General features: G+C 53.4%; 3 protein-coding genes and 1 long non-coding RNA gene across 9 annotated transcripts; 2 read left to right on the forward strand and 2 right to left on the reverse strand.

Annotated features, from left to right (window-relative positions):
* Positions 1–1622: 1622 nt before the first annotated feature.
* Positions 1623–13227, reverse strand: CCHCR1 (coiled-coil alpha-helical rod protein 1). Of its 5 annotated transcripts, none has more exons than XM_055574614.1 (18): positions 13095–13227; positions 12004–12136; positions 11712–11925; positions 9932–10235; positions 7451–7614; positions 7200–7335; positions 6903–7013; positions 6562–6711; positions 5972–6082; positions 5781–5887; positions 4366–4478; positions 4149–4194; positions 3853–3989; positions 3531–3719; positions 3334–3435; positions 2350–2501; positions 2070–2241; positions 1623–1867 (listed from the first exon to the last, which is right to left on the reverse strand). In XM_055574614.1, the coding sequence occupies exons 2-18, from the start codon at positions 12017–12019 to the stop codon at positions 1758–1760; spliced, it is 2334 nt and encodes a 777-aa protein (XP_055430589.1). In that variant the 5' UTR covers positions 12020–12136; positions 13095–13227; the 3' UTR covers positions 1623–1757. The 5 variants fall into 5 exon arrangements, with proteins under 5 accessions (XP_055430589.1, XP_055430587.1, XP_055430588.1 ...); XM_055574612.1 differs by having other exon boundaries at positions 12000–12136; XM_055574613.1 differs by having other exon boundaries at positions 12000–12070; positions 13095–13214.
* Positions 13228–13462: 235 nt separating this feature from the next.
* On the forward strand, positions 13463–17280 carry TCF19 (transcription factor 19). The gene is made up of 4 exons (XM_055571051.1): positions 13463–13659; positions 14089–14652; positions 15692–16244; positions 16498–17280. Exons 2-4 carry the CDS (start codon positions 14415–14417, stop codon positions 16736–16738), a joined length of 1032 nt encoding a protein of 343 aa, XP_055427026.1. The 5' UTR covers positions 13463–13659; positions 14089–14414; the 3' UTR covers positions 16739–17280.
* A 1040-nt stretch (positions 17281–18320) lies between these two features.
* POU5F1 (POU class 5 homeobox 1) lies at positions 18321–23213 on the reverse strand. Of its 2 annotated transcripts, none has more exons than XM_055571053.1 (5): positions 22681–23213; positions 19841–19961; positions 19434–19564; positions 18947–19105; positions 18321–18843 (listed from the first exon to the last, which is right to left on the reverse strand). In XM_055571053.1, the coding sequence occupies exons 1-5, from the start codon at positions 23083–23085 to the stop codon at positions 18577–18579; spliced, it is 1083 nt and encodes a 360-aa protein (XP_055427028.1). In that variant the 5' UTR covers positions 23086–23213; the 3' UTR covers positions 18321–18576. The 2 variants fall into 2 exon arrangements, with proteins under 2 accessions (XP_055427028.1, XP_055427027.1); XM_055571052.1 differs by lacking the exon at positions 22681–23213 and adding an exon at positions 20955–21038.
* LOC129645712 (uncharacterized) lies at positions 22726–24351 on the forward strand. The gene is made up of 2 exons (XR_008711476.1): positions 22726–22860; positions 23599–24351. It is a non-coding gene; the product is annotated as an uncharacterized LOC129645712 (long non-coding RNA).
* The last annotated feature ends 911 nt before the right edge of the window (positions 24352–25262 follow it).

The raw sequence follows: 25262 nt of genomic DNA on the forward strand, positions 1-25262 counted from the left end.
AGAGGGCGGGCAACTGGGGGGACAAGGAGGCAGAGGATGGGCGGGGGTGCTCTCTCAAACACCTGGGACACAGCCAGGGCCATCTCAGCTGGTACATCGAGCCTCCTCCACCCGCCCCAGGGTGAACCCTCTCTTGGGGCTCAGTTCTTCCTAGAATCTGCACTCCCCAGCATACACCTTCTCCAGGCACGAACAGGGCCTCCCAAGTAGTGACACATGAGGAATTTCATCCAGGAGCCACCTGGGCTGACTGCAGGTGAAGGAGGAAGTACAAGACATCCTGATTCCTTCTCCCCATGCCAGGGCTGGTTCCAGTCAGTCACACCCAGAGGCTCTGGAAGCAGCTGCCTCAGCTCCCCCTGGCACCTCAGCCTCTTCCGCCTCCCTCTAGCATCTTCACCGCCCTTCCCCTGGTCCTTGGTGGGAACTCTCTGCGCCCCCCTTCTCTCCCCTCATCCTTCAGACGTCAGTCTGTTTGGTCTGAGTCGCTCCGAGATGTCCCTTGAACTTTTCTGCAGCAAGGACTCCTGTGAGGATCTCACGAGCCACTCAGAAGCACATGTCCAAAACCGAACTCACTTCCTCCACAACCTGGTCTGCTCCCCAGTGGCCAGGATTACCACTGTCCCCTGCGGCTCAAGTTTTCAAAGACTTCATCCCTCTCTTTCCTCATCCCGTGCCCCCAAACCCGTCCTCCACAGCCAGTTGATGGGTCTCTTAAATATGTAAATCAAATTGTGCGGCTGTTCTCAGTTTAAAAAGTACTCCAAGGGCTATCTATTTATTTATTTACTTTAATTTGGCTGGACCAGGTCTGAGTTGTGGCATACAGGATCTTTAGTTGTGGCATGTAGAAATCTAGCTCCCTGACCAGGGATCGAACCTGGGCCCCCTGCTTTGGGAGCGTGGAGTCTTAGCCACTGGACCACCAGGAATGTCCCTCCAAGGGCTTTTTATTGACTTAAAGTAAAACCCAAGCTCCACCAGGCCTGGCCTCTCCCTGCGGCACCCTCCCTTGGCTCCCCACAGCCTCAGGACCTGTCCGTCCTGGTGCTTCTCCCAGGTGGCCGCACAGCCCGCTCCTTACCGCACTCCGGCCTCAGCAGCACATTCCTCCTGAGAGAAGCCCTGCCTGTCCCTCATCTAAAGCCACCCCTCCCCACACAGCTAGTTTCTATCATGTCACTGTCATTTTTTCCTCTTCACAGCACTTGTTTGAAACATTCGTTTGTTCATGTAGGTACCCGCCCGTCGTCTTTCTCTCCCACCAGAAGGTAAGTGTCTCGGGAGCAGGGACCCACCCATTAACCAAACCCACCAGTGGCCCCCCAAGGCAGGATGCTGCCTGGCTCTGTGAGTCCTGCTGAGCACGTGAATGTTCTATCTGCCTCATGCCCTTGCCCTGACCATTTTCCAGAGGTAGTTTTAAAATGAAAGTTAAGAATAAAACAAAACCTGGAGCTTCTCCAAAAACCTCCTGGGCACCTAGGAAAGGGGTTTTGAAAAAGGAACCATCTAGAGGAAGAGCTGTATGAGGGGCTGGTTCTCACATTTCCCGGACAAGACAGGCTACGGGGAGAAAACTTCCTTATATTCCAGAGAATTGACCAAACCATGACTCCTACTGTTGTCATCTTTATTGAGCCACGGGAGAATTCATGACATCTTGGCGGCAGGTATCCCCAAGGGCGGCTGGAGGAAGTCCCCTTCCCGACCCATTCCCCTTCCATCCTCATCCTCCTGGTCCTCACAGATGGTCAGAGGCAGACTGAAGAGGAGGTCTGGCTGTCCCCTTCACAAATGGCTTCCTCTTTGGAAATGGCCTCACTCAGGCCCTGCAGATCGTCGAGCAAGACAGAAAGGGATCCTGGAGGGATGGGAGGTGGTCAAGGGTGTCAGTCACAGTGCCAGAGGAACAGCGCTGCTACCAGATGTGGGAGACTTATAAGGGAGAAAGCTCTTGGCCCAAGGCAGGCTGTGGGCCTCCAGGGTCACAGAGAACAACGCTCAAGCCCTGCAGAGTGCCTGGAGGAAAGGTTCCCAGGGTCCCCCTGCCCTCCGTCCCTTACCTTTGATGGACTCCTTGGTGCAGAGGGCCGCTGCTGGGGGTGTGGGTGCTGACGACTCTGAGGGCTTTGGGCTGGGCTCCGCAGGTACACCCTTATCCGACGGGGAAGGAAGAACTGCCAACAGTCGCTGCTGCTTGTAACGGGAGAGGAGACCCTCCTGCTGCAAGGTGGCCTGGGAAGGAGAGGGTTAAATGCCACCGAGCCCAGGCAGGGCCCCCTCCCCTCTCCACAGCTCTGCTCCCCAACCAGCCCACAAGGGCCCAGTCTCTCCGCCTCCTACCAGCATGAGGTTCTTGTCCCTCTCCAGCTCCTTCAGGCGCTGGGTCAGCCGCTGCCCCTCCTCCTTCCGGGCCTCATCCTGCAGGCGCCGGAGCTCCTGGTTCCGCTCCTTTTCCCGGGTGGCTTTGCGCTGGATCTGGCGTAGGGAGACCACTGCAGGAAAGCCAGGTAACAGAGGGGATGGGTGTTGGCAGCCTAGAGGCTGCGAAGCACTGAGAACACAAGCCTAGAAGGATGGGGGGCACATGGGGTCCCCAGCTCTGTGACTCAGGGAGCCATGGATGCTTTGTGTTATTCAGTCTCTTCTGTACAGACGAAGGGGTGGCTGATGCTCTAGAATCTTGTGAATCTATGAACCCAAAGTACCTCCCCCATTCCTGAAGCTTCCTGGACGACAGGAGGGGAAATCTGAATAGGGACTGGATATCAGATTTTGTGCAATTCAAGTTCATTTTCTTGAGGTGTGACCATGGTATTGAGGTTACGTATGAAAATATTCTCCTTGTGGGAGATGCAGCTGAATAGTCAGGTTGTTTGCAGCTTACTCTCAATAACTGCCCCCCAAAATGTATATATATATCAGTATGTGTAAATATACAGATAGACAGGAAATGTGATCAAAGGTTATGAACTGCTGCTCTAACGGGAGAAGGTAGATGAGTATCCATCACATGATTCTTTTAACTTGGCTAAGTGTTTGAAATTCTTCCCAATAATAATTGGGGGTAATCGGTATGTCATGTTGCCTCTGTGACTGGGGGGTGACTGGGAGGAGCTGGGGGGATCTGGGGCTGGTCAAGTGCTATTGTTTGATCTGGGCACTGGCTATATAGGTGTGTTTACCACTTGAGAATTCATCTTCCTTGATAACTTCATGACTTGCACACTTCAAAGAGAAAAAGCTTTCAAAATAGTTTTGACAATAATCTCATGCCTCAACACCTCCTCCTTCTTGGAAGCCCACGTGCCTCCCAGCCACTCTCACCAGCCTTGGTGTGTTCCCTACGAGCCTCGTTCAGTCTCCTCTCTGATTCTGAGAGCTGTTCCCGCAGCCGACCTTCCACTTCGGCCACCTTCTCCTGCAGTGCTGGGGTGGAGGTGCACACAGCGTGTCAGGGGAGCCTGGGCTCATGGTTCCCACCGCTCCCGACCCCGGGACTGCCCCTGTCCGCTCCTGCACACCTTGCCCGTAGATCTCCTGCTGCTGGGTCAGCTCCTTCCGGAGGCTGGCAGCCTCTGCCGTGCTCTCCTGCTGGCCCTGGCGAGCTGCCTCCAACTGTAGCCCCAGACTGGCCAGGGACTCCTGCGTGCGCTGCAGCTCCTGTTCCAGCTGCTGGGCCACCTCACTCAGCTTCTGCCGCTCCGCCTCCCCTAGGAAGAGGAAGTGCCCACTCAGGTTCCTCCCTGCCCTAGACCCCAGCTCTTCCCTCCTCCTCTTTCTCCCCAAGGCCCCCTGACTCTGGCCCCCGGCTCGTGCTCGCTGACTTGCAAGCACCAGGCGTACCTTGCTCCCGGGCCCGGCCCACCTCCTGCTGGATGATGTGGGCACTCAGCTGCAGTTCTGCATCCAGACGGTTCCGCTCCTCCCGCAGCTGCTCCAACTCGAGGCTCATGTCTGTGGTTGGTGGGGGTGGCGGGCAGCTGAGACAGGAAGGGAAACAGAGATGGGGGAAATCACCCAGCTGCCTGACCCCCAAGCCCTTATCCTTCCTCTATCCTCGTGTTTTTCAGGTCCCAGCAACCAACACCCTAAAGCCCCACTCCTGCCCCCCAGTAAATCTAAAGTGGCCCGGACTTCACCTCTCCTGGCGCAGCTGAGCAAGGGCCACTTTTCGAGCCATCAGGCCTGGGGAGAAAAGGCAGAGAGTGTGAGAGGTGCGTTTGCAGAGGGGAGGGGAAACAGGGGCGTAAGGAGATGCTCGGACCGGGGAGGAGGAGGCAGGAGGGTAGGTGTAGGATGAGAGAGCTGGTGGGGCAGGGGCAGGGGCAGGGCGCGGCTGGCAGTCGCCCTACCCACCCCGAATGGTGTGGACCTTGCGGACGGCGTAGCTGACTCGGCTGCTGAGGCTGGGCAGCCGGGCTGCAGCGCGCTCCACCTCGGCCACGGTGCCCTGGAGCCAGGTCTGAAAGCTGGAGAGGACACGAAGTCACCAAATCCTCAACCCCACCTCATTTCCAAAAGGACTGGACCCCCTCTATCCTGTGCTGCTACATACATGGAGAAAGTAGGGAAGGGGGATCAGCCCAAGGGGAAGAGAAGCTGAAGCCGACATCCAAAGCCGAGGAAGGGTTGTTACCTATGCAAAGAAACCTGCGCTTCTCAGCAGTCTAGTTTCTAAAGGTTCTACAACAAAAGCTGTGAAGGAAACACCTAGGAAGTTGGTATGAGAGACAGGCTTGCAACTGATTAAAAAGGAAACTGGCATACGCTTTATTAACAGATGGAATATCTAGTAAGCAAGTAGAGGCAGACCTTGGATATACCGTGGGTTTAGTTCGAGACCACTGCAACAAAGCAAATACGGCAAAGCAGTACCGCAAAGCAAAAGTCGAATAGATTTTCTGGTTTCCCAGTGCTTATAAAAGTTATGTTTATGCCACACTGTAGTCCACTAAGTGTGCAACAGCACTATGTCTTAAAAAACAACTAAACATTTAAAGACAGCATTAATTTGAAAAGAACACTGATGGGGAAAAATAGTGCCAATAGACTTGCTTGATGCAGAGGTGCCACAAACCTTCAGCTTGTAAAAAATGCAATATCTGCCAATGATAAAGCAAATACAATAAAACAAGGTATGCCTGTGGGTCTTCAACTTTAAAAGAAAAAAATAGGTTAAATTTTTTTCCAACTCAACAGGGCATGCCTGCAAAATTTTAAAGAAAGAAAGAAAGATCAAGTGTCTATACTCCCCATCTTTGGGCAGTTCTGAAGGTGGAGACCCTCCTGTGCTATACTAAGTCACTTCAGTCGTGTCTGACTCTTTGCAACCCCATGCACTGTAGCCCATCGGGCTCCTCTGTCCAAGGAATTCTCCAGGCAAGAATACTGGAGTGGGTTGCCATGCCCTCCTCCAGGGGATCTTCACGATCCAGGGATCAAACCCGCATCTCTTACATCTCCTACTAGGTGCTCTGTTTAGCTCAAGCTGTTATTAACTGCAGGAGGAAGTTAACCTCATCTCAGCCAAACATGCAGTAGGTAGGAGTCCTAACAAGTGACCCTGGTGAGAATGTGGCAAGGTGGTGGGGTGGGGGGAGGGGGTGCCCCATAAAAACAAACACAGACTTTACAGGGCCAGATACATCCAGCCCTGCTTCTTCCAGACGACCAGCCTTCCAGCCCCGCTTGCCTGAGGCTCTTAAACCTCAAGATGCCCAGGAAGCTGGGGAAGCAGGAATGCTATTCCACCCACCCTCCACCCCAGATACCTGCTGACAGCATTGGCCACAAGCCTCAGCTGCTCCTCCGCTGGGGCCACCTGCTGCTTCCTCCGGCGCCGGGCCTCCTGAGTGCGGCTCAGCTCCATCTGCAGGGCCTAGGAAGGGTGAGGTAAAGAAAGGGGTCCCATGCCTGGGGTCTCCCTACCATCCCTCAGCCTCTGCCCATCTCAGACGCTGACCTTGGCGCCCATCCGCTCCACCTCCACCTCGGCAGCTTTGTCCTGCAGGGAGCGCTGCAGGATGGCCTGCTCCTGGCACTGGGTTTCCACTCTTTCCTGGAGCTCTGCCACCTGGGGAAGGAGAGGAGGCAGGTCCAGAGCAGAAAGCTGTAAGGTGGGGGTGGGGGAAGCATTGGGAAGGCAGGGGCAGGTGCAGAGGTCTCTGAAAGGCCACGCTGACAGACAAGAAGCCCAGTTCTTGAGAATGGAGTCTGAGTCCGGGTTTCCTTCCAGAAGCATGCTCCATGTGCCCACACCTTGAGGAACTGCCCTGTGACCTGCCCATAAGGACCCATAAGCCACGGCCCATGCCACCCACCGGTCCTTGAACATTGTCACCTCCTGGAAGAGGCTGTCCCCGACCACCCTACCTAAGGTCGGCCCACCTCACAAAGTGTAAGCCTCACGAGAGCAGGTCTTTGTGGACCTTTGCTCAGGGCTATGCAGCCAGCACAGGGGAGCCACCCAAATATCTGGTGAATAAACGCCATCCCTTCCGCAAGGAGCAGGGAGCTGGGGGAGAGCACTGGAGGAAGTGGGCTCCGGGCAACCTGTCCCTTCAGTCGCTCCACGCATTCTCTGTGCTCCAGCTCCTGGGCCTTCAGCTGCACCATGAGGGCAAACACCTTCTCCCGCCAGCGCTTCAACAGGGACTGGCACTTCTTGGTGAACTCAGGCTCCAGGCAGTCTGAAGGCTGAACCTGCAGATGGAGGAAGCAGGGAGAATGGGGGCTCCTGGGGGACCAGAGGAAGGTTTCTCCTATCTTGCCCTGGCATCAGGAGCCACAGCAAGGAGAGGTGTTCAGGGGAAGAAAGATGTCAGCAGGTTCTGGGAGTGGCACACCAACCCCTCCCGTGCACAGGGGCCGAGGGGCCTGGGCCAGGGGCCTACCTTCCGGGCCAGCTCCTCCTCCTGCATGCAGAGGATGTGTGTGAGGCTCTGCACACGCACCTGCAGCAGCTCGGTGGTGGTGTGCAAGCTGTCCCGGTCCTCCTGCAGGTGCTGCGGGTGGGGTGGGGACAGAGGGCAGCCACCTCCGTCAGGTCTGCCAGTGGCCCTCAGGTGGGCGCCCAACCTGTGCACCCCTCAATGGCACTGCCTTTTCTCCTGAGGACTGTGTTCTTCTCCAGGGGCCCTTGCCCAGGATGTGAGCCCCCGTGTTTCATCCCAGGCCGGGCACTCTCTTACCTGGACAGTTTCTAGAAGCTCCTGTCGCTCTGATTCCCATGCCTGGCTGCGGACCTCTGGAGGGACCTGCTCCCCCACATACCTCCTCAGGTTCTCAACTAAGGTCACCTGAGCCTCCAAGTCCTCTTGGGTCTTGCTAGGGTTGGGGTGGGAGCAGAGGAGCCATCAGGGGGCCACCCTGGAGACCCACTTTTCCCACCAACCCACCAATTGCCAGGTCCTCTTGCAGTCGCCCACCCTCCGGAACTCACCTCAGCTGCTTCCGCAGCAGCTCGGCCTCCCTCTGGGCCGCAGCCAGCTCCTTGGTTTCCCCTGACCTCCGGGTTTCCAGATTATTCAGAGACTTCTCCAGGCCCCCAGCTTTGCTGGTCAAACTGGAAAGGGCCTCCTGGTGAGCCTGGGTCAAGGAGGAGAGCTGCAGAAAGAAGAGAGGACTCAGCAGGGGCCAGCTGGCCCACACCTGGGCTTTCCAAATCCACCCCCTGCTTCATCATTGGCCTTTACTCCCACTTCCTGTGACCCTGGACAATCACCCGAGAAATCATCTAACTGCACACAGCAAAATAGAGACCATCCTTGGCGCTTCACTTCCCATCACCCTCCAGTCCGTCAGCAGTTCCTGTCAGGCCTCCCCTCAGAACACCGTCACTTCTCTCCATATCCAGGGCCACCAGCCTGAGGTAAACTACCTCATCTCTGGCCTGGACAATGGCAACAGTCTCCTGACCGGTCTTAGAATCCTCCAGTGGCTTCCCACAGTGTTCAGACCAGCTTCTTCCCTGGGTCTGTGATGCCTGTGTCAGGCCTCAGCCTCTGCCAGCTCTTGGCCTCTGAGCTCACATCCTGTCTCTCCACTGCCCACTCTGCTGCAGCCACAGTGCTCTCTCATCATCCGCCCCCTGCCCCAAAAGTCTGCTCCTTCCCACCTCAGAGTCTACCCAGAGGCCTGCTTCCCCCAGCTCCTCAGATCTCCATGATATTGCCTCCCAGGGCCGCTACTCCTCACCCACCACCACCCAGTCCTGTCATCTGTTCATGCCCTACCTGCACTTATCATTACAAAATGATCCTGCTTCTGCACCTGCTTACTATCTACTTCCTGCCATCCGGAAGGAAGCCCCAGGAAGGCAGGGAGCTTGTCTCTTTCTCACAGCACCTCCAGCAGTGGTAAAGGTATCAGATACACTGAAGGAGTCATGCTGTGGCGGGTGAAGGAGTGGAAGTGGCTGCCCTCACTTCCGGCCTGCCTGCCTCTAGCCCTATCTTCGTACTACAGTCACTGTGAGCTTTTTGGACATGAATCACAAAACTTCTACATATAAAATACAAATCTGATTATGTCATTTCCTCCTTGAAACCTTTCAGTGGTTGCCCACTGCTCTTAAGGTAAACTATAAAGTTGAACAGGCCCAAGGCCTCACCCTCCAGCACAGCCCCAGAGGCCGTCTTGTCGCTTGTGCTCAAGCCTCTCTGGCCCCCTCCCATGTACATCTACATGCACCAGCCCCATCGCCTCCCCCCAGGCCTACCCACCAGCCAACTCTGATTTAACACAAATGTCGACTGCTTATCATTAATTATCTTTCATGAACTGAAAAGAGTTTTCTTTTGAATGACCTCTTCTGTCCATTTTCGACTGGATTGCTGTCTTTCCTTTATTGGTTTCTAGGCACACATTACATAGTAGGGATATTAACTTTTTATTGTCGTATGAACTGGAAATATTCTCCCCCAGCTTATCATTCACCCTTTTGTTGTTGTTTAGTTGCTAAGTCGTGTCTGATGCTTTGTGACCCCATGGACTGTAGCCTCAGGTTCCTCTGCCCATGGGATTTCCCAGGCAAGAATACTGGAGTGGGTTGCCATTTCCTTCTCCAGGGGATCTTCCCAACCCAGGGATCAACCCCAGGTCTCTCGCATTCCAGGCGGATTCTTTACCAGCTGAGCCACCAGGGAAGCCCATGATTTACCCTCTGATTCTACTTTGTCATTCCTAAGTTTGGTATTATAAAGTCAATATATATCAATCTTTTCTTTAATGGCTCTGGATTGATTCACAGATAGAAAGTCTTTTCCATTCCCAAGTCACAAAGGAATTCACCCTCATTTTCTTTCAGTATCTTTATGGTTCCATTTCCGAACACTTCGACTGGTTGGGTGGCCTTCCCCAGCCCCTAGACCAGTGGGGCTTCTTTGTTCTCCTTCATGGTACTTCTCCCGATCACAGTTATTTAATTGTAGTTAAATAAGGCACTGAATGTGTGTGTCTTCCACTGGGTTGTCAGCTCCACCCACGAGGACAGGGAGTTGACTGATTTGCTCACCCCAGTGTCCCAGCTCTTGTCTCAGGAATGGCAAAGAGGGAGCACGGATATATGCCTGCTGACTGAATAATCTCCCCTTCCCAGTCCACCTCAGGACCCCTCCCACACCCCTCACTCCCCTTCCCAATGCTCCCAGATGAACTGGGTACCTGGAGTAAAGTAGGAAGACAAACTACTTCCCCCTGGAAGAGGAAGCAGGGTTTCAGGTGATGGGACGTCACCTGAGTCTGGAAAAGGGCAATCTGAATAAGACCAACACACCCAAGTTCTCCCTCTTTCCAGGTCACCTGTATTTTTTTACCTTCACCAAACACCTCATCACTCTTTTTGGCAAAGCCTGCTCTTTGCTGGGGAGCTCCCGCCCAGCCCCCTACTGGGCAGCTGAGCCTTCCCCACACCCACATTCACCTGTTCTTGGTGCAGCCTCTGAACCTCCTCCAGCTCCCGCTGGCTCCCTTCTTCCAGGTTCTTCCGGACAACCTCTGCCCCAGCCAGGGCGGCACGCAGGCCCTCAGCCTCAGCGCGGCCAGCCTTCTCCGCCCGTGCCAGTGCCTCCAGCTCCACGGCCTGAGCCTCCAGCTTCAGCTTCTGCTGCAGCGAGGTCTCCTGTAGCACCCGGACCTCTTCCTCCAGCCGCCGCAGCTCTCGCAGCTGCCGAGAGATCAGCTCAGCCTGCTGGCTCAGGGCCTGTGACCCTGCCAGTTCCGTGCACCTTCAGAGACAAGTTAGCATAGGTGAGACAGGTTAGTCTGGTGGTGAGAGCGGCCAAGGCATAAATGGAGACAGGAGAAGAGGAGAGGATTCCTCTGCTCTTATGTGGAGAGATGGCAGGGAACGAAGCTGGGCCATGGGCATCTCTGCATTCTGTCACCATCATCATTCAAGGCAGCCCTACTAAGCATATCTGGGTCCACAGGGCCTGAAAAGCTAGCTGAGTCCATGGACCATAACCTCTCTCGAAGGCAATATACAGACAGATGTGTATACTGACAGACACGTGCACATCATTAGGCTACGCATTCTGAATTGGAGAAGTCTGAAGGACACTGAGACTGCTGAATTCTGACTTAAGGGCAGGGAAAAGTTTGATGGAGGTACAAAGAGAGGTGATGGTTTCCAGTGTCAGTATGGCAAGGCCAGGCGCCAGTTAAGATTATTTAACTGTTAGATATCCTGTATGAGAAGTCTGAGATGGCAGCACCTCAATAAATCACAAAGTCCCAACCTCTAGAGAGCTGAAACCAGCTTATAAGATGACTCTTGATACAGTTCCCTCACTGAGGCCCAGAACAAAAGCACTTAAAAAATTTTTTTTTTTGGCTGTGCCGTGCAGCTTGTGGGATCTTAGTTCCCAAAGCAGGGACTGAACCCGTGTCCTTCTCAGTGAAAGCTTGGAATCCTAACCACTGGACTCCCCAACACTTTTTTTTACAGGATCTGTGCTGCTGCTAAGTCGCTTCAGTCGTGTCTGACTCTGTGCGACCCCATGGACTGCAGCCTACCAGGCTCCTCCATCCATGGGATTTTCCGGGCAACAGTACTGGAGTGGGGTGCCATTGCCTTCTCCCACAGGATCTGTAGCTTACAGAAATTAAGTGACTGGACAAAGGACCCCTAGAGGGTAGCCAAACAAGCCACAGAGAGTCTCCATCCCCTGACGCTTTCACACTCCCCCTTCATATCCTGCTTCTTTCCCTTTGACAGGGTCCAAGGTAGACCCAACTGCAATCCTACTCAAGAACAAAATGGCAGAAAGATGGCCCAGTACATTTGGGAAAAGACTCACACGAAACATCAAGAATAAGAATTTTCATAGACAACACACTGACAGAGAGCATGGCCAGCTCCACCAGATGAACTCATACTACTACAGCACCCAGTCTGTATACCAGCCCACACTTCTTCAGCCTGCCTTATACTACGCTTAGTACAATCAGCTACGGGTCAACCAATTTCTTCCCTTAGGATTTAAAATTCTTTGATATCAGGATCTCTTATTTATTTTTGTTATCTTTGTCCCTAGCATCTAGCACACTGCTATTATTTATGCATTGTAGACACCAACAATTGCTTCTAGAAAAAATGAACAAATTGTGGAACTAAGGGTTGAAATAGGGTAAGGACTCTATTACAGTGAAGAAGGTTCACTGGCAAGCAAGTCCAAGAGAACAGTTACATTAGATCGTACCTGCCTCTCCACTCTGGTTCCTGCCCCTTGCCAGAAACTTCCTGTTCCCACATGGTCACTTGAGGTCTCTGGTTGTCTGGCCGCCTCTCTAAGACATCTTGATGGGTTGGGCGCTGGACCAGGGGAGTGTCTGAGGCCCATGTGGGAGCCATTCTTGGCAGTGTTGGAAGGGGCCGAACTTGGAAGTGGGATGGGGGAATCAGCCCAGTGGAACCTAAAGAATCATAAGGACAAAGGTACTCAGTTCTCCAGGGAGACACAATCACCAGTCCCCATGCCAGATCCCACTGACCTGAAGGTCGAAACATCTCCACATTATTTGAAGTCTCTAGAGTCGGTGTACAGCCATCTATGACCCCCTGAACAATAGGAGAAACAAGGACACTCCAATTCAATTTTCAGGCCTTCTTCCAAAGAGAGAGCCCCTACAATAACAAAGTCATAATCCTTAAATAACAGCCAGGTCCATCCGACTCGTAGCTTTTCTTATCCTATTTCCCAAAAGAAGCAGGAAGTACCCCAAGATCCCTTGCTTGTCTCAGTCTGGTTCCTGACAGACTATGGCAACAGCCATGAGATGGAGAGAATTTACTGAGACAGGCTGAGGGGCTGTGAAGTTTTACTCATACTTTTAGAATTCTGGATAGTGCCTTTACCCTCCTCCTTAAGTTTCTATGGTCTCTGCAGTTCCTGAATGAAGGTGACAATTGAGGTATGCGATGCAGGGGCTGTGAGCCCAGTCTCCAGAGTTCTCTCCATGGCTCACCAAGACCTTGGGGAAGCCCATCCAGACACCACCAAGCCATGACTCCAGGGTCCTTCCCTATCAAAGCGCTGGCCCAAGGCCTGGCCCCTGATGAATGTGGCCACATGTAGCACAGGATACCTCCCCAGAACCCCTGGGGGAATCCAGGCAGCCTAGACTCCTTAGCAGAAAAGCCAGCTAGTTTTCGACATCTCATCCAAACCGTGCCAGCAACTTTCCACTCAGTTTCTCTCTATCGTCCCTTCAGCTTCCATTCCTGCCTCCCACCTGCCTCTCCAGAGTCCTAGAGCAGAGAGAGGGCTTGTTAAGATCTCCCCACCCTCCCACCCGAATTCATCTATTTTTCCTCCCAATCTGGGATCCCTACTCCTCCCTACATCACTATTTGCTTTTATCCTGAAGGAATTATGCTGGCCCCTCACCCTCTCATGTCTCAGTAGCCTACACTCCCTCCCTCCTCTCCCCCAGATCCTCCTGAGTCTTCGCCCTGCTGGACGCTGAGCTCTAAGGCTGTTCTGACCACCTCATTTGTTCCTTTACCCTGCCCTTACACCCCTCCGCCCACCCCCTCTCAGCCCCTTCCCGCCCCCAACTGACTCTTCCCGAACGCCCCTTACCCAGCGCGAGAGACCCCCACAGCCCTTTGGCCACACCCCCTACACCTAGCTCCCGGTCGCCGCTTGGGTCCCTGACCGCGCCTGCGCAAAGCGGGCAGGTTGGCGGGACGCTCTAAAGCCTGTAGGGTTACCACGGAGGCGGGGAAAAGGCGCACGCAGGCGCAGTAGTGTCTAAAGCCAGGCCCAATTAAGGCGTCAGGGGCAAATCCGCGCCCTGGCGGCTCCTCCCAACTCCGGGAACCCGGGAAAACTTGTGAACTAATCAGAAAAAGCGAAAGGCGGGAGATCCCAGAGCGTCGCCCAATGGAGAGAAGGAAGGCAAACGAGATGGCCAATCAAAAACGGCTCGGGGGACGCGCTTACTCCGCTCGAAGTCCGGACCCGGGAATTCCGAAGGCGGAGTCAGCGATGCCCGCGCGCGGAGGCCGCGCCCCTCCTGGCCCTGGCTTCTTCGCTGTCAAACAGCCGCAGGAGCACCAACTCCGGCCGGATCCCGAGGGGTCCTGGGCTGCGGCATAGGCTGGCATTGCCTGGAGCGGGAACCATTCCGAGACTGCACAGCGCGGTAGATACGAATCCGGGCTGGGGCGGGGAGGGAAAAGGCTGGATTTGTCTTGAATCATCCCGGGAAGCCCTTTCCTCTGTTTTTATCCCACCTGGAGAAACCAGAAAGCAGGGGTTTAGCTCCACCTTGTTGGACAACGTAGAGCCCCGTTTGCACTGCTTTTGAGAGGTGACTGAGTACGCTTCCCACTGGGGTTCAAACTAGCTAGTTATGAATGAGGGATTGGTTTAGAAGAGTGAAGCGTGAGCTAGCAGGAGGGTTACTCTATTAGGAAAAGCAGGTTTGACAGGAAGAAGCTTCTCTTCTCCAAATTACACTGAAGTGGCAAGTTAGTATATCACACAGAAGCAGCACCCCTCCCCCTCCCACACACACACCTACAGTTCTAATTTCCCTAGAAACTGCCTAATGTATTGTTGACTTGCCCAGATTGAAGGCTCCTGGAATATTTTGCGGCCTGAGGACCCGATTCAACTTCGTGCCACAGGACGCCTTCTATTTTGCACTACACTGGAACTTTCACCAAATTTTTTCAGTTGCAAAGCTGTTGACAGCCAATTTTACATCGCATCCTAGGCTCCCTGCACCCTGAATTTGCCCTACTCAGGGAGTGTGCTCAAAGTTGAACTTGCACAAAACATAGCTCAAGTTTGCATCAGACGGAAAGTGAATTTAGGCCAGCTGTGCACGGCCCAGGGAGTGGACAAGGTGATGGATTCCTGAGGTGAAGTAGTGGTGCCGAGGGGGCCCCGCCCATGCTGCCCTGCTTCCAGCTGCTGCGCATAGGGGTCGGCAAGGGTGTCGATCTCCACACCTTCCACCCCCCCAGTGGGGCTGGCTGCACCTACCGCTTGGGCTGCAGGGCCGATCTCTGTGATGTGACCCTGCGGCCACAGCACGAGCCAGGCTTCATCTCTGGGGTCCACGCAGAGCTGCATGCGGAGCGCCAGGGTGATGACTGGAGGGTCAGCCTGGAGAACCACAGCAGCCAAGGTGAGGAGTGAGCAGGGCAGCCTTATGCCGGGGCAGTCGCAGTTCTGGGCTATAATGAATTAAGAGACCCAACAGGGACTCTGCCGGCCTCCCAAACTCCCCATCAGGTTGGATGGACGGTTGTCATGCAGACTTCTGTCTTTCCACCAGAAATGTGCAGTGTCAGAAGCTCTTTGTGGGGCTGATCCTGTTTAGCTCATAGAGGGGGTGGGAGGTAGATCCACGGACTGGAGCATCACAGTGGGGTTGTTCTGAGACCATGGTGGACGGTGAGGGGGCAAGCTTAGACTTCAGTTTCTAGATTGTTTAGACATTTGTTCTTGCCTTAGGGCAGTTGTGAAATCTGTTGAATTATCTTAATTATCTGGACATGTGCCTTACTCCCTGACTTGAGGCAGTTAGGCAGCCTCAGAAGGCCTGGGTTTACATGAGTTCTGCTGTTGGCCCCTGGTAACATCACTCAGACCTGCCACTCCACCTCTCTAGGTCTTAGTTTCCTAGAATATGTCTTTGCGAGTGAGGAGTGTTGTGGGGATTGGATAACTTCACCTGGCCAACATTCATTTCCTGTTTATTATTATGAGCCAAGAACTGTTTTATGTGCATTAAATATAGGTGAGCACAAATGCCCCATTTTACAAAGAAAATGAAACATAAAGAGGCTGACTTGTCCAGGGTCACTTGACAGGTAAATGGTGGAATTTGAACCCAGATAGTCTGAGCTATGCTGGTAAGTGCTGAGTTGGAGCTGAGTTGAGCATCTCTGAGACCCAGACCTCAGTGGATTGAGGGAAGTTCATTCCATGTGCCTTGAGGGTGAGCATAAGGAAAAATAATAATAATAATATTCTTAGCTCACAAGGAGTTTCTTATCTGATGACACCTACTACTGAGGGACTTAGAATGTGAGGATTTCATGACATGCATGTGTTCTTCGTCGTATTCCCCAGAAAACCAGACAGGACCAGATTTCTCCACTGCTGACCAGTCGTTTGTTTTTGTCATTCTCTGTATCTGTCTGGTGCCCCACAATCAACAGGGACTTTGGTCAATAATGTCCGACTCCCAAGGGGTCACAGGCTGGAGTTGAGTGATGGTGATCTTCTGACCTTTGGCCCTGAAGGGCCCCCAGGAACCAGCCCTTCAGAGTTCTACTTGTTTCAGCAAGTCCGAGTCAAACCTCAAGATTTTGCTGCCATTACTACCCCACGGTCTAGGGGAGAAGAGGGAACCGGGATTGGTTTCCGGCCCATGCTGCCCTCCCAGGGGGCTCCACAGCGTCCCCTCAGCACCCTCTCCCCAGCCCCCAAAGCAACCCTGATCCTCAACTCCATTGGCAGCCTCAGCAAGCTCCACTCCCAGCCCCTCACCTTCTCACGGAGTGGGGGTGGGCCACAGAGTCTGCCTGTTCCCACTCCCACCGAGGAAGTGGGGACTGCCCCTTCTGCCCCACCCCCAAGAAACCGGAGGAAGTCAGCTCACCGCGTGTTGGAAGAACTGGATGATGAGAGAGAGGCTCCCAAGAGCCCACCAGTCCTGCCGGAGCCTAGGAAGAAACTCCGTGTAGAAAAAACCCCAGTGACACCCAGTGGGTAAGTGAACTTGGCTTTATTTCACTGCCGTTGGTTTTTTTAGAGCCCTAGGCTGAGATGTACCTATCTGCTTGGGTGGTGGGGGTGGGAGGTGGAACACCTGTTGTGATGACAGAATCTGGGTTAGCTGTGCTAGCCAGATTCACCATTAGTCTAGTGAATCTCTATGGTTTCCCTCTGCAGTTATCTAGGGGGGAAGTTCCAGGCTTCTGCAGGTTTCCAGTGACCTTGGTTTTTGTGTCCCTTTCTTCAGAAATCGACGCGGGCGTCCTCGGAAGCACCCACTGAGCAGCCCCAGGGCTCCCCCTGCAGTTGGGGGCGGGGAGCCCTGTGCAGCCCCTTGTTGCTGCCTACCCCAAGAAGAGACAGTGGCCTGGGTTCAGTGTGATGGCTGTGACATCTGGTTCCACGTGGCCTGTGTTGGTTGCAGCATTCAGGCTGCCAGGGAGGCCGACTTCCGGTGCCCAGGCTGTCGTGCAGGCATCCAGACCTAAGGCCCACCGCCAAAGCACCAGAGGACAGAGCCAGCACCTCCAGGCCAGGGGTGGACAGTGAGGGTGCCAATGGGTCCTAAGAGCTGCCCTCTTCTATCCTTGCCTCTCCAGGAGGGAATGACTCAGGAGAAGGGTCCACTCCTGTGGATTATCAATTCAAGGCCTGGAGCAGGGCCTTGTGGCCAAGGTGACAGAAGAGATGGCTTCCTGCCAAAGATATTGCTGCCTCCAGGAAGTTACCAGTGAGCTGGAAATTCCCACTGTCACAAGCTGTAGGTCCTTGTTGTCATGGACACTAGAATGTTTGTGGTCAAGAGCATCCATCAATTGTAGAGGTCATGCCTGGGAAGTTATAAGCCCCAGCCTTGAACAAGCAAGTTCTTAATGTTTTTGATGGTATCCCTAAAGCATCTCTGGGAAAACCTAGAGCACAGACCCCAAACTTCCTTACATTGTGGGTGGTCCTGCTGCTGACCACAATGACTGTGACCTGACTTCTCAGAGCTTTGCTTCCATTTCCAAATAAAGAATGAGCAGCTTCATACACTCGAAAGTATTTACTCTTTGTGTGGGTCTGATACTCCTTGCTTTCTAGTTCTTGAGAGAATGGAGTTGATTAGTCTGGAAAATTAATTCAGATACTTATAGGAAGAGACAAGCAAATGAGGCAGAGGAAAACAGGAATAGGGGAATCTAGGTAATTACAGTTGCTAATTTAAAAGAAAACATTCACTGCCGTTAAAACGTCATTTGGATTTGATCAAATTCATGAGGGTGGTGGAACTTCTACAAGTTTCATCGGTACTACCAAGAAGAGAAAACCTGAGACAGCAGCTAGAGCCGATGTCAACCTGGTGCAGTATCGATACAACCCACGTATGCTACACTGAGTCTCTTCTGAGTTGCACACCAAGTCAGCACAGTCAAAGCAGTGTTTCTATAGTTCTTACTAGGAAAGTCCTGTCTTGACCTATCTTATTGCAACCTGCATGTCCATCCCCTTCCTTCTCTACTTAGACTTACCAACCCAAGGTTTTTTACGGATCAAAGAAAAGCTCCAGAGGAAGAGCCCCAGTTAGGAAGTGGCAGAGTGAGGACTAAGTGTGTGTAGTGGTAGGTGAGTCACAGACAAGGCAAAAACCTTAAGTGAAAACCAAATGGACCCCAGTATCAAGAAAGCACAAAGTGGAGTTTCTGGTTGGGGTGATAGACAGAAGAAATGAGTAAAGGCTTGATTTCTTAGCACATAGCCACTGAGGACTACAGAGTAGAATGGGGGAAAGCAAAAAACCAGATCCTAATAGGGAATGGACTATGTAATAACTGCATCTTTGGGCAAAGATGTTCATCTCCAATTTCCGCAGGACCGCAAGTCAGAGGCTCCTAAGAACTAGCTCACACTTATAAAGAGCCCTATCCATATAAACTTGGGATCCAACCCCACACCTCCCTCTGACATTGTGATTGCGCAATGTAAACAGCAGCCTTTGTTTCGGGGTCATTTGGATTGGAGAGCTATTAATACCCACTATTAAATATCCTATCTCTTCAATAACTAGAGGATAAACCAAAGACAAAAATATCCACCTACTAGGTCCCAGGCTTCTTTATTTAAGAACAAAGTGATGAGTGATGTGGGGATTAAAGTCAAGAGCATCATTGAACTTCACCTTCCCTCCAATCAGTTTCCCCAAACTCCCTGCCCCCACACCCATTGTGTTCCCAATTCCTTTCTTAGTGAATGAAAAACTTAATCCCAAAGCCCTGGTACAAACCCCAGGGTTCTCTCCCTAGCTCTCCCCTTCCTCTGCCCCCCATTCCTGGGGTGAGCAGGCACCTCAGTTTGAATGCATAGGAGAGCCCAGAGCGGTGACAGACACCGAGGGAAAGGTCTCACCCTCAGGGAATGGGACCGAAGAGTACAGCGTAGTGAAGTGAGGGCCCCCGTAGCCTGGGGTACCAAAATGGGGCCCTGGCGCCAGAGGAAAGGATACGGGTCCCCCTGCGAAAGGAGACCCAGTAGCCTCAAAATCCTCGCGTTGGGAGTAGTCACTGCTTGATCGTTTGCCCTTCTGGCGACGGTTGCAGAACCACACTCGGACCACCTAGGAGTGGAGAACACGGGAGGGGCATTTGGTCCTGAGATCTGGGAGGTGTGACCGGGGAAGAGGAGACGGCGCACACAGGGACAGGGACGGGCGCACTCACGTCCTTCTCCAGCCCGAGCTGCTGGGCGATGTGACTAATTTGCTGCAGGGTGGGCTTCGGGCACTGCAGGAACATGCTCTCCAGGTTGCCTCTCACTCGGTTCTCGATACTCGTCCGCTTTCTCTTTCGGGCCTGCACAAGGGTCTCTGCCTTGCATATCTGAGCAGGTGGGGAGGAGATGACAAGGAAAGAAATGGGCGGGCAAGCCCCAAACCTGCTCAGGACCAGTATCAGGGGGGCAATGACTCAAGAGCCAATTATTCAGGAGCACCAGCCAGTTGTCACCAGGGCCAGGAGGTATGAAAAAGATCCTGGAAAGATAGGTTTAGACAAGTGATCCTGGACCTTCTCTCAGCAGAACAGAGGAATCACACTTCATGCCATTGAGGGCCACTGGCTCCCAGAGGGCGCGCTGCCAGCCAGAGATGAACGCAGTGGAAATGAGACTTGAGACAGGGCCATCCCTGGGCATCACTCCCACCCTCACCTCCTGCAGATTCTCGTTGTTGTCAGCTTCCTCCACCCACTTCTGCAGCAGGGGCCGCAGCTTACACATGTTCTTGAAACTGAGCTGCAAAGCCTCAAAACGGCAGATAGTCGTTTGGCTGAACACCTTTCCTGGGGAGGTGGGTTGGAAGAAGCAAAGTGAGGTAGCAGGTAGGGCCACTTTGCCACAAGACCGACACAGGCCTTGCCACCTGTTCCCACCCTTCCAAGACCCCACACCAGCTATTCTTCCCAGAGAACTCAAAAGTCCATGTCAAGTATCTTCCCCCCCCACCCCACCCTCCACCACTCCCTTGGTGGGGAGGAAAGGCCCCAATTCAGGGATGTTCGTTCCAGGGCAGATGTAGTCTGTGTTTTGTGGGTCAAAACATGCTGTAGGAGACTCACCAAAGAGAACCCCCAGGGTAAGCCCCACATCGGCCTGGGTATATCCTAGGGTGATCCTCTTCTGCTTTAGGAGCTTGGCAAATTGTTCAAGGTCTTTCTGAAGAGCTTTGATGTCCTGGGACTGCATTTTAAAAGGCAGAGGGTATGTAAGAACATATGACAGCTATCCACCTCACCCCCTCCTTCCACTGGGGCCCCAAGGTATGTGAGAGTATCTCTGCCTCTAGGCTGCCCACCTAACAACCAGAAATAACACAAATGTCATCTAGCCCAGAAAGCAACACATCCACCAGATGCAGAGCACCACTCAATAATGCAAAGAGAAGCCCTAACCTCAATGAGGACACATGTCAGGTTAGGAAGGGGGCTCCTGCCTTTTAGTTCTTTAGTACTCACAAAAGCTTTTGACTCAAGTATTAACCCCAGTTTGAGGAAGTTTTGCATCTAGAGAAATACAGAGCACCATGTCTCTGATTCTCTCCAGATTACTTTGAAGGTCCCACAGACCACAACAAGATACACACATTCACAAACACACGCTCACTACAAAACAGATGTCATACGAGGTATGAATAAAGTGTTTTTTATATAGTCAGTGCTCAATTTTTTAAAAACCTGATTATCCCTTATTTTTAAATATAATATTTTTATTTCCTTGCAATATAAAAGCATCCTCATTGACAAATTTCACAGATTAATTAAGCACCTTCTGTAAGCCAGTGGCTACACAAAGTAGACCAAAAACCCTGGCCCCATGGAGCTTTCATTGTGATGAAATAATTCTTATTCAGTAGGTTAGAAGTGCTATGGGCAAAAGTAAAGCAGAGTAGGGAATTATGGGGAAGGGGACAATTTTGAATAAGACAGTCAGAGGTCATGTTTGAGCAAAAGGAAGGGGACAAGTGGAAAGGCCCTGAGGTGAGCAGTAGCAAAGTCAGCAGCAAGGCCAGTAACAAAGCTAGCATGGCCGGAGGAGGGTAAGAGGACTGAGGAAAGGGAAGAGGAGCTGATGCGATCAGAGAAGTGAGCAGGGCAGATCCTGCAGCTGCCACCATGACTAAGTTTTACTCAGAGAAATGGAAAGTCGCTGAAGGGTTTTGTGCAGGGAAATGACCTGACTCTTGATCACTCCAGTTGATGTACTGGCCACAGAGTAAGGAGGCAACTGCAGCAGTCCCAGCATAGATAATGGCAACTGGGACCAGGAAGGCTCCAAGGACCAGGATGTCTATCCAAGGTAAAGATCGCGGTATTTCCAAAGGACTGGATGTAAGGATGTAAAAAGAATGAGGATGACTAATTTGAGCCTTGAGTTTCTGGGTAATGGACAGAGGGGGCAGTGCAGGGAGCCATCCCAGAAGGAGACGGAACATGTGATGGTTATGTCTAGAAGACATTTGAGTCTTGACAGTGGATGAAAAGAAAGGTAGACAGAGCAAAGGTGGATATATGGAGCCTCTCCAATGCAGGCCTGTGGCCAGAAGATGGAGAAGAGTAGCCAGGCCTCCGTGCAGTCCTAGAAACCTAAAGAAGTATTAGGTTGGCCAAAAAGTTCATTTGCACTTTTCCGTAAGAGGTTATGGAAAAGCATGAATGAACTTTGTGGCCAACCCACTATTTGATGGGATGTCAGTCCCCTCAAACTCAAAATAGGCCAACTTCTGCTCAACCAATGTTGCAAACTTGTAAATGTCAGCTCTTCCCATCTCGGCTTTTCTGAATCATATTTTGGCGATTTGAAATAAGATAAACCTCAGTTCAAATTCTAGCTTCACCATTTAGCAGTTAAGACCCGTGAAACAGGCTCATAATACCTCCCTAGGAGATTTTGTGCCGGTTAATGAGATAATGATGTAGAAACTGAGCCCACAGCCAGGCACTTAGGAAATGGACCACAATTGGCAGCCATTATTATTCAAGGCTCAGCAGTCGCCTCCAGCAAAGAGCGTCTAGAGCTACTTGGTCAGCTGAAACCAATCACACCTCCTCCGGAGAGGTCTAAAGGCTTAGTACTTGATCTCTAATTGCTTGCACTTGTCTCTTCCTCAGACTAGAAGATACATCCTTAATAGTCCCCAGCGGGTTAGATGCAGAAGACTTCAGTCCCTCAGCAAACCCTCCATTTGATGAATGGCCTGCAGATGACTTGTTCCCCTTTTCTCCCCCTGTTCACTGCTTACTTAATTACGGCTGAAATTGGTGTTCCAGCTTTCTTATAAGGGGGTGTCAGGGTGTGTGCTCTGCCTGACCGTGACTCATTGGGCACAAGGCAGAGGTCAAGGGAAGACAAGCCCTAAACTTGATGGAAGGAAAACCCAGACTCCACACATCCACACAGCCCAAACAGGAGCTTCTATCAGAAACTAGTCACACCCTAGACTCTCAGGAACAATAACCCTGGGATAAGCACGGTTTTCACCCTCAGGCCACACTTAACCCTAAGGCCCGAGATCCCGGGTCTGATAAGGAGCAAATTTCCCAGAAGCGATCCGGGTAGAAGGGGCTCAGACCCCAAGCTAGGTCTGGTGCTGGCTGGTAATGAGCGACCCGACCCAGGTCAGACCTAGGAAGTGGAAGGACCTACTTGACAAGGGCCGAGGGGGGAAGCAAGGCCGGCTTCCGACTGCCCCAGGCCGCCCTGCCCTCACCTGCGGTTCTCTCTTAAATTCCGGCCCCTGGTTCCCACCTGGCTCCAGCTCAGAGCGGCCTGCAGCCGCCACACAGCGGTCCCTGCCCCGGGGAGCCGCCTCCGCCTGCTCCCTTCCTGGGTCCCCGACCACCTCCCCTCGCGTGGCCGCCCACGGCCTACGCGGTCACCGGCCCCCCGCCCCCTCACTCGCCTCCTCAGGGTTCGGCTCCAGCTTCTCCTTGTCCAGCTTCGCGGCGCCTGCGGGTGCGGCGCAGGGGTCCGGGGAGGCCCCCTCGGAGTTGCTCTCCACCCCGGCTCCCGCCTCGCCCTCGGGCTGAGGGGTCTCCAGGCCGCCTGGGGGCACTGGCCCCACTCCAACCTGCGGCGCACAGTAGGCCATCCCTCCACACAAGTCATAGGGCGGGGGGCACGAGGGAAGCCCCCACACCTCGGCGCCGGGCACAACCCCCGGCCCGATCCCCGACCCACCGGGAGGCCCTTGGAAGCTCATCCAGGTCCGAGGATCAACCCAGCCCGGCTCTGGCCCTCCCGGCCCATCGCCTCCACCGCCCGGCGGGGGCGAGAAGGCGAAGTCAGAAGCGAGGTGTCCCGCCATGGGGAAGGAAGGCACCCCGAGCCGGGGGCCTAGGAAAACGAGGGATCTCCTAGAGACTGCTCAACACCTCTCTCCCTCCCCAATCCCACCCACTAGCCTTGACCTCTGGCCCCGCCCCCTGGATGGGTGGGGGGAAGGGACGGTGGGGGTGGGAGAAACTGAGGCGGAGGGTGTTTGCCTGCTGGTGGCGGTGGTGTCTGGAAGGGGAAAGCCAGGGATCTCCACCCAGGCGCCTCTCCAGGCCCCAGATTCCTAGGCTCTCGGTGCAGGTACCCCATGCGGGCCTTCACTTCCAGCTCCCAACAGGCTGCCCAGCCCTCCCCAGGCTCACATACACCAGGGGTGAGGGGTCCCTTCCATACCCCCTGCACGTTCTTCAGGACCCCTCTCCAGACACCCTGGCACCCGAGACCAGCCACCCTCTCAACTCCTCAAACATTTATGCTGTATGTGTCAAGTCCCACTGGGGCTACCCCTCAATTCTTAACAGGCTCCTTCCCCATTGTCCTCCAGCATCCCAGTCCAGGAACCTAGGCAGTTCCCATTTAGACAACTGGCCAGATTCGTTTCCCTGGTGGCTCAGATGATAAAGAACCTGCCTGCAATGCCAGAGACCCTGGTTGTATCCCTGGGTTGGGAAGATCTCCTGAAGAAATAAATGGCGACCCACTCCAGTATGCTTGCCTGGGAAATCCCATGGACAGAGGAACTCGGCGGGCTACAATCTGTGGGTGAAAAAGACTCGGACATGACTAACACTTTCACCTTTCAAAACTGTGATGCCTGGCACCCCTCTGCCCAGCCTGCTAAAATCCACCCCATCACCAGGGGCAGGCTGCCAGACCAGCTTCCATTCCATCCCCAGCTTTCCTGACTCCAGAGGCCCCTCACCTACCAGACCCAGGGATGGAAACCCTACTTTCGGGGCTGGGGTCTGGACTGACCAGGCCTGAGTCTCCCTACCTTTGTCCAGCCAGAGGGATTGGACACACCACACCACGGGTCCCTCACTGTGGGTCCCATGCATCAAGTTCCTTGCCCCCCTCTTCAGAGACCCAAATATCTAGAACCGCAGTTGAAGATTCTCCCTCCCCCTCCTACCACCCCAGACCTCCAGCCCTAGGCCCTGGGTGGGGAAAGCCTAGGAGGTAGAAGGGGAGAAAAAAAATATCTGACTTCAGGTTCAAAGGGGCTTGGGAGGGACCGGGGGAAGGGGCCCGGACAATGGCCTTGGCTGGACAATCCTGGTCCCCAGAGGGGGCAGCTCTAACCCTAAACAAGTGCTCAACCCTTGAATGGGCCTGGATGGCTCCCCTGGGGACAGCTTCCTGCCCCCCAACCCCCAGCCCCAATCCCCTCCCAAGAATCCCCCTCAGAGCAGCTAAAAGAGCTCCTGCAGCAATCACCCCCCCCCAACCCCTCAAAGACTGTGAGCCTCAGACAGGGCCGCCCACTGGGGCCTAGGTATCCCGTCCCCCTCTAGAGGACGCAGGCATTCAGGCTTATCTTCTACCCCTCCCCCAGCCCCCCAGGCCTTTGTTTAGGGGGGCTGGCAAAAAAATGAGGAGGAAGAGGAGAGCGACTTGGGGTGGAGGTGCAAGAAGCCTGCCCTAAGCTCTCCCACAGGGTCTGGGCTGGTCCTGAGGGCTCACACTGAAGGCTTAGTGCTTATTCTCTGTTTGCAAGAGAATAGCTTTCAGATTGCCTGTCTGCTAGGAATGATGTTTGTCTGTCTGCTCCCCAAACTTGCCCCAAATGAAGGCCCCGAGGTGAACTGGGGGGACTCCGGAAAGGCTGTGAACCAGAGCTCCATACACCTTGGAAAGCCAGAATCCTGAGCCTGGAACATGGACCTCTGTCGACTTAGACATCTCTTCATCCCCGCCCTGTCTGAGGCTATTTGCTCAGCATCTGCCTTCTGAGGTGCTGGGGGTCCTCTTGACTGTGGCCTGCTGTCTTCACCTTGGTCGTATCTGGGAATCCTTTGAGCCTGTTTTTTTTTTACTCTCTCCTAAATTTGTATCACATAGCCCCAGTTCCAGCTCATCTGTGAGTACTTTTTGGGCAACTAATATATGCATGCATTTCAAGACTTCCCATAGGTATGATGAAAGAGCTACAGGGCAGCGAAACTGGAGCTATATTTGCCTCTAAGCCACTAACTGCCAAAAAAAACC

The sequence above is a fragment of the Bubalus kerabau genome, chromosome 3 (assembly GCF_029407905.1).
Source record: "Bubalus kerabau isolate K-KA32 ecotype Philippines breed swamp buffalo chromosome 3, PCC_UOA_SB_1v2, whole genome shotgun sequence".
In the NCBI taxonomy this organism is placed as follows: Eukaryota; Metazoa; Chordata; class Mammalia; order Artiodactyla; family Bovidae; genus Bubalus; species Bubalus kerabau.

What these genes read in the sequence shown, in the direction of transcription:
- POU5F1 (XM_055571053.1), bottom strand. Translation starts at nt 23,085, where the DNA reads ATGGCGGGACACCTCGCTTCTGACTTCGCCTTCTCGCCCCCGCCGGGC. An exon ending in TACCCTGGGGGTTCTCTTTG is followed by an intron (nt 19,565 to 19,840) that starts GTGAGTCTCCTA and finishes CCACCTCCCCAG; the next exon opens with GAAAGGTGTTCAGCCAAACG. An exon ending in ACAACGAGAATCTGCAGGAG is followed by an intron (nt 19,106 to 19,433) that starts GTGAGGGTGGGA and finishes CCACCTGCTCAG; the next exon opens with ATATGCAAGGCAGAGACCCT.
- CCHCR1 (XM_055574617.1), bottom strand. Translation starts at nt 12,583, where the DNA reads ATGTGGCCACATTCATCAGGGGCCAGGCCTTGGGCCAGCGCTTTGATA. An exon ending in GGGCCGGGCCCGGGAGCAAG is followed by an intron (nt 3,720 to 3,852) that starts GTACGCCTGGTG and finishes TCCTCTTCCTAG; the next exon opens with GGGAGGCGGAGCGGCAGAAG. An exon ending in GGGACAAGAACCTCATGCTG is followed by an intron (nt 2,242 to 2,349) that starts GTAGGAGGCGGA and finishes TCTCCTTCCCAG; the next exon opens with GCCACCTTGCAGCAGGAGGG.
- TCF19 (XM_055571051.1), top strand. Translation starts at nt 14,415, where the DNA reads ATGCTGCCCTGCTTCCAGCTGCTGCGCATAGGGGTCGGCAAGGGTGTC. An exon ending in GGAGAACCACAGCAGCCAAG is followed by an intron (nt 14,653 to 15,691) that starts GTGAGGAGTGAG and finishes CACAATCAACAG; the next exon opens with GGACTTTGGTCAATAATGTC. An exon ending in ACCCCAGTGACACCCAGTGG is followed by an intron (nt 16,245 to 16,497) that starts GTAAGTGAACTT and finishes CCCTTTCTTCAG; the next exon opens with AAATCGACGCGGGCGTCCTC.